This window comes from Bolinopsis microptera, chromosome 12 (assembly GCF_026151205.1).
Source record: "Bolinopsis microptera isolate Bmic1 chromosome 12, MBARI_Bmic_1.0, whole genome shotgun sequence".
NCBI classification, from domain to species: domain Eukaryota; kingdom Metazoa; phylum Ctenophora; class Tentaculata; order Lobata; family Bolinopsidae; genus Bolinopsis; species Bolinopsis microptera.
Window position 1 is genome coordinate 8,081,184 of NC_087083.1, and position 9,261 is coordinate 8,090,444.

Below are 9,261 nucleotides of genomic sequence, written 5' to 3' on the forward strand. Positions count from 1 at the left end.
CGGAAGCATTGCAGTTGTCACCATCACAGACTTCCTGAAAAAAAAATGAATGTTAATCGTTAATGATAGGCGAATAGTTTTCATAATTTCTTCTTCAGAAATATGATGCTAAACTTGATTGCGGGTAAAGCTTAAATATATTAATTAAATTCCGTGTCTCTATTATAATTTAAAGCAGTATAAAATTAAGAAACAAAAACAAATACTCTCATGAAATTACCCGTACCTTGTTACAAGCAGTTCGTCTCTCATCAGTGAAGATGCTGCACTTGATGACCGGGGCTTCATTAGGGTCCGTAACGTCACACTGTCTCGTTATTAGCCCTAACTCTTCTTCACCGTCCTTCACCCTAATCAGCGATAAAATGGCGTTATCTATAGCACTAAGAGCTTCTGTTTTCTTGGGTACATTTTTATTGATCCCGTTTGATGCGGCAAGGAAAAGGCTCTTATCAGGAAATGATAATTCCTTTGCGACTCATAAATAGTAATTTTATTTTCAATTTGATAACTGAATGATAAGCTTTGTCTGCACTGTATCTCTAAAATATACAGAACTCCCATTGACATTCAAATTGTTTTAATTTTATATCTAGCGAGATATGCTTTTTAAATAGGGATGTGTGTGATGCAGGCCACTCCAACGACTAGGAGGATACCTTTTCATGTAGCACGTATGTATGTTAATCAATATAAATTAATATAAATTAACATAAATTATATGCTTCTAAATAATTACAGCTCTTGAAACACGGCCAAAACAAATTTGTCAACACCTTTACGATTACAACGTCTTACTAAAACTAAAACTGAAAAAAATAAAAGTTCTTAAGAGTCTAGTTTGACAAGCAGTACCTCAAGGAGACCGAGGTGCACTGTTTCACCCCATCAGGGCAGATCGAGGTAGATTCTGCGCTGCATTCCACCTGATCTTAATTCAGATATTAGTGTTAGCTTCAGATGGATTATTATTCGATGGGTACAAGTAATTGTCGACAGGGTTTACTATCGTAAGGATTTATATTTCCTTTATACTAGGCGTCCGAATATTAATAGTCGGCTAAATTTAAACAAATTTTAGGGCCTACGAAAAATTTTCCACCGGTATTTTGTCGAGCTGAACAATGAACATCCAGCAAACTTTGCACAACCCCAATTTGCTTGAATCTCAAAGATGGCGTGCTGGTTCTAATCCGACGTGTCAAAGTTTCTTCAGCTAATGAGTTCTGCCGAATTAAAGGTTAATACTTGCTACACGTTGCACACCTCTGGTGCCGGCGCGATCAAAAGGGGTTGCAGCGTGTGTCAAGTTAATACTGGATCTGGATGAGTCATTTTAGGGCTAATGAAATAATTTCCACCTTTATTTTGTCGAGCTGATTGTCTTGCACCCTTTATTTAACGAACAAAATATCAATATTATAAAGTTTTAACTCACTTTTAATGTTGAACTTGGTAACGAGGTCCATGTAGAGATCAGTTACCCTCACCTCATCTCCAGAATACCGCACCTTCTCTCTACACGTGCTACATGACAAGGAGGACACCACGGCTGGTAGTATGGTCAGGACAAATAGTGAAACTAACATCCTGCTGGTAGTATGGTCAGGACAAATAGTGAAACTAACATCCTGCTCAATCAGGGACTGGTTAGAGACTATTTAGGGTGCTACTTACTGGAGGCACTGGTTAGTTTTCTTGGTATTCTTAGTGAGATTTATGTAGTGATACGTTTTGAATTAGCTATGAGCAAATGACTTAAAATTGTATTAAAACTTTTATAAGGCACTCATTCAAATTAAAATGAAAACTTTTTCAAACAACTATAATAAATCCTGACAAATCGCTCAATTTCACAGCACTGATAATGAAAACTGTGCAATGCCGCTAACTGCGTTTATTTGATAAAGTTAGTAGGTAGTTGAGCGTTTCCTGTTAACCATATTATATGTGATTATTGTTGCCACGCTGTAAATATTGTTGCTGGGATTCTACTACACCTGGTTTCAGTTTTCCATGGCTTCCATATTAAATTTACTTCAGCTTATTAAAAATCGTGGGATTCTGTGGCTGTAACTCCGCTTTCCGTCAGTTGTCTCAGAGACATTAGAAAGCTATTCACTTACTGTCCAACGAAGTTAGCAGTATAAGTTAGGGGCAAGATGGCTGGACAGATTTGATGTATATGCCCTTAACATTATCCAAATTAAAGATCTTAAAACGGCACGTTACCGAGTCCTATTCAGTTATTAGAACCAGCATTAGAAACTCCTAAGTAGATATTATACTGCTTACTTCGAGTTCGGATAATGATCAATCAATCTACACTTGACTATCACGTTACTTACTTTAACACGTTCTCTAGGTTAACTACTTAAAACCCTAACCTTCTACTCTGACCCCAACGGACCTAACACGATCCCAAACTGAAGCATATTCTGAGACCCTAACCCTTATATGGTCATGCACGTGATCGACACAGATTTTTGCCGATATCTTGCCACGTAAAGGGAGCATTTTATAACCCTATGTCTGATGTTCAGAACGAGCGTTCAAAAATACATTGATTCAAGTTCAACTGTCGGGGGTGTGAAGTAAAAACATACTTCACAGCCTTAACTTTTAAACTTGTTGTTATAAAATGGCAAATTTTCTAAAATAACAGAGATTCCTTCGTTGGTGGGGTGAAGTTGTGCCATCCTGAAGACTTGAAGAGATTGTTTGTTCATATTTGCGGTGTGAAAATTGTTAATATCTAACCAAACCTTCTTGTGATTGGTTGCTTTGCTTCAGTTACCATTTAGAGGATGTTGATTGGTTGATTTTATCATTACGAGTAGTGCAAGGCCGTAGATTTAACAAGTTTTATGGAATCTAAATTCTATTAAACTTGCTAAATTTAAATATGGGTTTCAGTGGTTACAGTTTTCAAAAGTTGCATTTAGGAGATTCAATATTTCACCTGGTTAACCCTCTCTACTTCAGCCTTTGTACCGACCTCATATCCAAAATCTAAGGCTTCATGTCTTGTTTTGAATTTAAAACACTAGTTCTTGAGCGATTTAACAACAGTTTTGTTATGATTAGGTCTGCTTTATCATCATCATTTTATTGAACAGCCTCGTATTTTGTTTATGTTTCAAGGACCCCCTCAAAGCTCCAGTTATTTGTTTTATAGTAGAAAGCTCACGGATTGAGTCAGTAATTATTTATTCTAAGGCTCTTCATATTATCTTTTATATGACTTAACTAAAATAGAGTTATTGGTTAATGGCTCCAGCTCTTTCTTTCTCCCTTCACCTAAACGTTTTGCATCACCTTTTATTTTGGACTTTACATTTTTATATAGATTTGAAAACTTTTGTTAGAATTATAATTTACATGTGACTAACTTTTGTAGTTACCATGGTTATTTTGTCGGTACCGGAGGTTCTATCAAAGAAGCGGCAAGGAGGAGAGCTAATGGACGATGAAATTGAGTATTTTGTGGAATGTGTCTGCAATAAAGAAATTGACAGAAGTCAGGTGACGGAGATATTTATGTTAAACACGTTATTCTTTATGGGTGAAAGTTCTGGTAGTGATAATTTTAACAATGTTAATATGTATATACATACAACTCAATCAAATTTGATTTAAATATTTTAAAGCTTTCAAAACCTTTTGATCTCTCTAATTTGTAATCTCTCTTAATAAGTAATATTTAATCTCTAATTCACCAGATTGGGGCGATGCTAATGGCGTTCTGTCTAAGAGGACTGTCAAGAAAGGAAACTGTGACTCTAACCAAGGCAATGATGAACAGCGGAACAGTCCAACAGTGGGACCCCTCCTGGAAGATGGTGGATAAGCACAGCACTGGCGGGGTGGGAGATAAAGTTACTTTTCCACTAGTGGCTGCGGTTCCACTGTTTGGGCTGAAGATGCCCATGGTGGCTGGGAGAGGATTGGGACACACTGGGGGAACTGCTGATAAACTTGAGGCTATCCCAGGTAGTTATAGCTGGGGACCCCAGTAACAGATGTACTGCAAGTGTGATACTGTACTGGTTTAGTTTACAGATTAAGATTTATTATTATTTACTAATAACAGGTTTCAAGATATCCCTGACTGAAGAGCACATGATGAGGACACTGAGAGATGTGGGATGCTATATTACTACCCAGTTTGGGAATATTGCTCCTGCTGATCAGGTTTATTAATCCCTAATAACTTAACTAATAACTTATCAATGTAAATTTTATCTACCTAACAATTAGGTTTCAGCTTTATCACATTCACTAATATAATCACATTTATTAATATAATCACATTCATTAATATCACATTCATTAATATAACTATTCATTAATATAACTAATCCACACCCAAGACGCTTTACTCGATAAGAGATGTTACCTCGACTGTTTGCTACGCTCCTTTGGTTTGCTCCAGTATTATGAGTAAAAAGCTTGCGGAGGGAATAGGAAGTCTTGTATTGGATGTAAAGGTTAGTTAAAGAATATTATATCAATTAGGTGACCTCTGAGTTAGCCTGGAATCTTTAATTCCAGTTATTAAAGGACCAGCACAGCAATGGAATGGGCTTGCTATCAGAGCTTGTTTTTCCATAGTATTCCTGCTTTCCAACAACCCCTACTCATATGGTCGGCTGGGCCCGAGATATCTTAACTTAATTCGAGTTCTTAGACCCTAAATAACATACATACATGCCACATGTCCCCTAAATAACACTTTCTCACCACTTTTACATTTAACCACGCCCTTTTTTTATCTATAACTCGCCCTTTCTTACCTAAAACTCACCCTTTCTTACCTAAAACTCACCCTTTCTTACCTAAAACTCACCCTTTCTTACCTAAAACTCACCCTTCTTACCTAAAACTCGCCCTTCCTTACCTAAAACTTGCTCTTTTTGACCTAAAACTCGCCCCATTTGACCTAAAACTCGCTTTTTCTTACCTAAAACTAGCTCTTTCTTACTTAAAAGTCGCCCTTTTTTACTTAAAACTCACCCTTTTTTACTTAAAACTCGCTCTAAATTCCACATTACCAGTCAGGAGTAGCGTCAACAACAGAAAGTCACGAACAGGCTGAGTGGCTAGCCCGCATGATGGTGGATATTGGACACGGTATGGGAGTTAACACTACAGCAGTGCTGACGGAGATGCACACTCCTATAGGCTACACTATCGGCAACTCCCTGGAGGTGTGTGTGTGTGTGTGTGTGTGTGTGTGTGTGTGTGTGTGTGTGTGTGTGTGTGTGTGTGTGTGTGTGTGTGTGTGTGTGTGTGTGTGTGTGTGTGTGTGTGTGTGTGTGTGTGTGTGTGTGTGTGTGTGTGTGTGTGTGTGTGTGTGTGTGTGTGTGTGTGTGTGTGTGTGTGTGTGTGTGTGTGTGTGTGTGTGTGTGTGTGTGTGTGTGTGTGTGTGTGTGTGTGTGTGTGTGTGTGTGTGTGTGTGTGTGTGTGTGTGTGTGTGTGTGTGTGTGTGTGTGTGTGTGTGTGTGTGTGTGTGTGTGTGTGTGTGTGTGTGTGTGTGTGTGTGTGTGTGTGTGTGTGTGTGTGTGTGTGTGTGTGTGTGTGTGTGTGTGTGTGTGTGTGTGTGTGTGTGTGTGTGTGTGTGTGTGTGTGTGTGTGTGTGTGTGTGTGTGTGTGTGTGTGTGTGTGTGTGTGGGTTTCTGTGGGTTTCTGTGGGTTTCTGTGGGCCAGTGCGGGGCTCAATAAGATAATGTTATTGACGATGTTATTTCAGATAATAGAGTCGCTGGAGTGTATGAAAGGGAACGGGCCGGCTGATTTGAATAAGATAGTAGCAGTACAGGGAGGTATGCTTCTTTATGATGGGGGTATTGCCGAGACACTGGAACAGGGAGAGGAGATGATACTGAAGACTTTTAGAAATGGAACTGCTCTGGATAAGTTCCTGGAGATACTGGGGAACCAAGGTTAGTGTAACACTCTGTTTAACTGATTAAAACTACAACAATAGCTTTAGTTCTTCAGATATGTTCATTCCTAGCAGTACATCATCAGTCCATCTCTTGCAAAGTAATATGTAATTATCTGTATTCTAGAATTATGTTAAGTAATATGTATGTAATTATAATTTAGGGGTGGAGAAGGAAACGTTGGAATTGCTAAGAACTGGGAAGTACGAGGAGGTATTTGCAAAACCAACATACATCCAAAGAATTTTTGCTCATCAGTCAGGTACTGGTATTGTTACTATCTTACTATGTTAGTTACGAACATTATATAAATGATGGTCTGATGTCTGTTGCTAGTCTGAGATTCTGCTTTGTTGCATGTTTGAAGCACTCTTCAAGTCTATAGCTGAAGAGGTGCCGATGAATCATAGCTATTAATACTTTAATAGAAACTGCTGCCTTTCACAAGAGTTGGAATTATCTTATCGGACTTTATTCGGTTGTACATTTCATGACCGCTAGAGAGTAGAGATTTCACATAATGTCAGCTCCAATTGAAATCCGGCTAACATATTACTGTCAGAGACATTTGCGCTCATAGATGTGGCCGCCCGAAATTATGTTCGTCCAAGCAAAGTCCAATAAAATAAGTTAGAATGTTTAGGATACATTGAGAAGGAAGATGCGATGGCACTAAGTTAGAATGTTCAGGATATATTGAGAAGGTAGATGCGATGGCACTAAGTTAGAATGTTTAGGATACATTGAGAAGGTAGATGCGATGGCACTATTAACGGGTCGTTCACATATTACGTAATCAGCCGAGGGGGGAGGGGGTTTCCAAATGCTTACGGTTGATTACGGGGGGGGGGGGGGGGGGGGGGTTTCGGCCGTTGATTACGATTAAAGTCCGATAAAATAAGTTAGAATTGTTCAGGATACATTGAGAAGGAAGATGCGATGGCACTAAGTTAGAATGTTCAGGATATATTGAGAGGGTAGATGCGATGGCACTAAGTTAAAATGTTCAGGATACATTGAGAAGGTAGATGCGATGGCACTATTAAGGGGTCGTTCACATATTACGTAATCAGCCGAGGGGGGAGGGGGTTTCCAAATGCTTACGGTTGATTACGGGGGGGGGGGGGGGGGGTTTCGGCCGTTGATTACGTAATCAAAATTTTCTTTTTTACCCTCTAGAATAATAACAATTTGACAATATTTTAATTCAAATTCCACTCAATTTCACTCTGATAGTGATAAAATTTAGAAATTGATCGAATATCCGGCTATAATAGTAAGTAGTTTAGAAGGTGCTTGGCCGGATATCATGACAATGATTTCGGATCATCATGATAGCATGATCAGGGTAGCATGAAACGTAGAGAAAAGTGTTTTCTAGGAAAAAAGTCAAGGGGGGGGGGGGGGGGGGGGGGGGTCAGGCCATGATTACGTAATATTGCTGTCAGGAGGGGGGGGGGGTTGGGTCTTGATTACGGTTGATTACGGAAGGGGGGAGGGGGGTAAAAATTGCTAAAATATTGATTACGTAATATTGAACGACCCCTAAGTTAGAATGTTCAGGATATATTGAGAAGGTAGATGCGATGGCACTAAGTTAGAATGTTCAGGATATATTGAGAAGGTAGATGCGATGGCACTAAGTTAAAATTTTCAGGATATATTGAGAAGGTAGATGCGATGGCACTAAGTTAGAATGTTCAGGATACATTGAGAAGGTAGATGCGATGGCACTGGGTACAGCTACTGTTTTGCTGGGTGGAGGAAGGCAGCTAGCTGGGGATAAGATAGACTTTGCTGTAGGGATAAAGCTTCTCCGCACCAAAGGGGATAAGGTGAGTAGGTAGTAGGTACCCACTCTACCGTGGGTAGAGTTTGAAAGAAATTCAAATTTAAAATATATAGCGGTCCTTTTACTCTTTTAGCGATAAATAATCGACAAGTAACGAATAATGAGTTGGAACGAAACGAAATCATTACTATTCAAATTTTACTACTACTATAGTTACTATAGTTACCAATAACAATTTACTAACTTGCAATCCTCTCCACTGATTAGGTCGAAAACGGAGACATTCTAGCGGAAGTTCATCACAACGGACAACTGACCACGATGTTGCAAACTAGGATTAAAGAGGCTTTTCTTATTGGTGAAAACGATGCTCCCATCAGGAGAGTGCTATCTATCGTAAGTGGGCTTCCTTTTATGATCATATTATGATGTATTACATTTTGTGGATTATTCACGGTCATTTTTTAAAAGATGGCCATCTTAAAGAGAAATTAGACCCTGTCTGTTTCAGGTGAAGCCAAATGCTCCAACAGTGGATTATGAGGTTTATAGAAGTCAGCATTGAGTGCAGAAATATTGGAAAGAATAAAACGTGATTGTATATTTCCGTACAAAGACTTCTGATATCACTGCCCAACAGAGAATATGTTGAATTATAATTAAAATTATGAAACCGAGACACCTTAAAAGGATAGTAGTATAGAGTAATTTTATTAGTTTAAACTGCATGAATCCAAATTCCTGACTTTGCTAGGAAAAATCAAAACTGTTGACAGTGATTGCATTTATTACATTTTATTTTGATGATAAATTTTACCTTGGATGATTTTTTAAGAAAAAACACATAAAACAAGTAAATTGTCATTTGTGCTTAAAGTTAACGTTTGGAAGAAATTAATATCAGCGACATTACATTATATATCTGAACAAAAACAATTTAACAAAAATAAGCAAGAGGTGAAATTTCAAAAGAAACCCTGCATTTGAAAATTTATTAACTCAGCAAAAAAACTTCGATCACTGCATTTACTGGAATTTTGAAAAGTACGCAATATCACAACTATTTTGTTTAATTAAATCTGAAGATTAAAAGTCAAAACTTTCCGTCCAAATCAGAGTTGAAAAATACGTGAGATAATTTTTAAATACGCCGTATTTTGCGTATTTTTGCTTAGAAATGAAATACGTCAAAAATACGTTAAAATACGTTTTCCTATTTTTCTTGAAATTTCATTCAAAGACTAAAGTTATGTCATTCGTTTGCATTTTTTTCAGACACATTTCTATTTAAGTTTAACTTCAACTGCACGTGCCCAGTACTCTGAAGTCATATGCGAGGTGAAAAACGACAGAGCTACGCGAGTTTTAATAAAATCGTAAATTTATATAAAGCAATAGGTGGTATGACACGGTGACGCGTGACACAAGCATCAGCGAAAACTGGTGTGACGAAGCAGACGTTAAAGCAGAAAGAGACAGTTATGAGTTCAAAGTTTTCTTCTACTTCCTTACTGAGCCTAG

The 9,261-nt window shown here is 38.1% G+C and overlaps 1 protein-coding gene across 1 annotated transcript; it reads left to right on the forward strand.

Annotated features, from left to right (window-relative positions):
* Positions 1 to 3,387: 3,387 nt before the first annotated feature.
* Positions 3,388 to 8,863, forward strand: LOC134824233 (pyrimidine-nucleoside phosphorylase-like). Its single transcript, XM_063836015.1, has 10 exons — positions 3,388 to 3,525; positions 3,723 to 3,993; positions 4,094 to 4,194; positions 4,374 to 4,490; positions 5,058 to 5,210; positions 5,753 to 5,945; positions 6,112 to 6,210; positions 7,653 to 7,783; positions 8,008 to 8,136; positions 8,252 to 8,863. Exons 1-10 carry the CDS (start codon positions 3,406 to 3,408, stop codon positions 8,303 to 8,305), a joined length of 1,368 nt encoding a protein of 455 aa, XP_063692085.1. The 5' UTR covers positions 3,388 to 3,405; the 3' UTR covers positions 8,306 to 8,863.
* Positions 8,864 to 9,261: the final 398 nt, after the last annotated feature.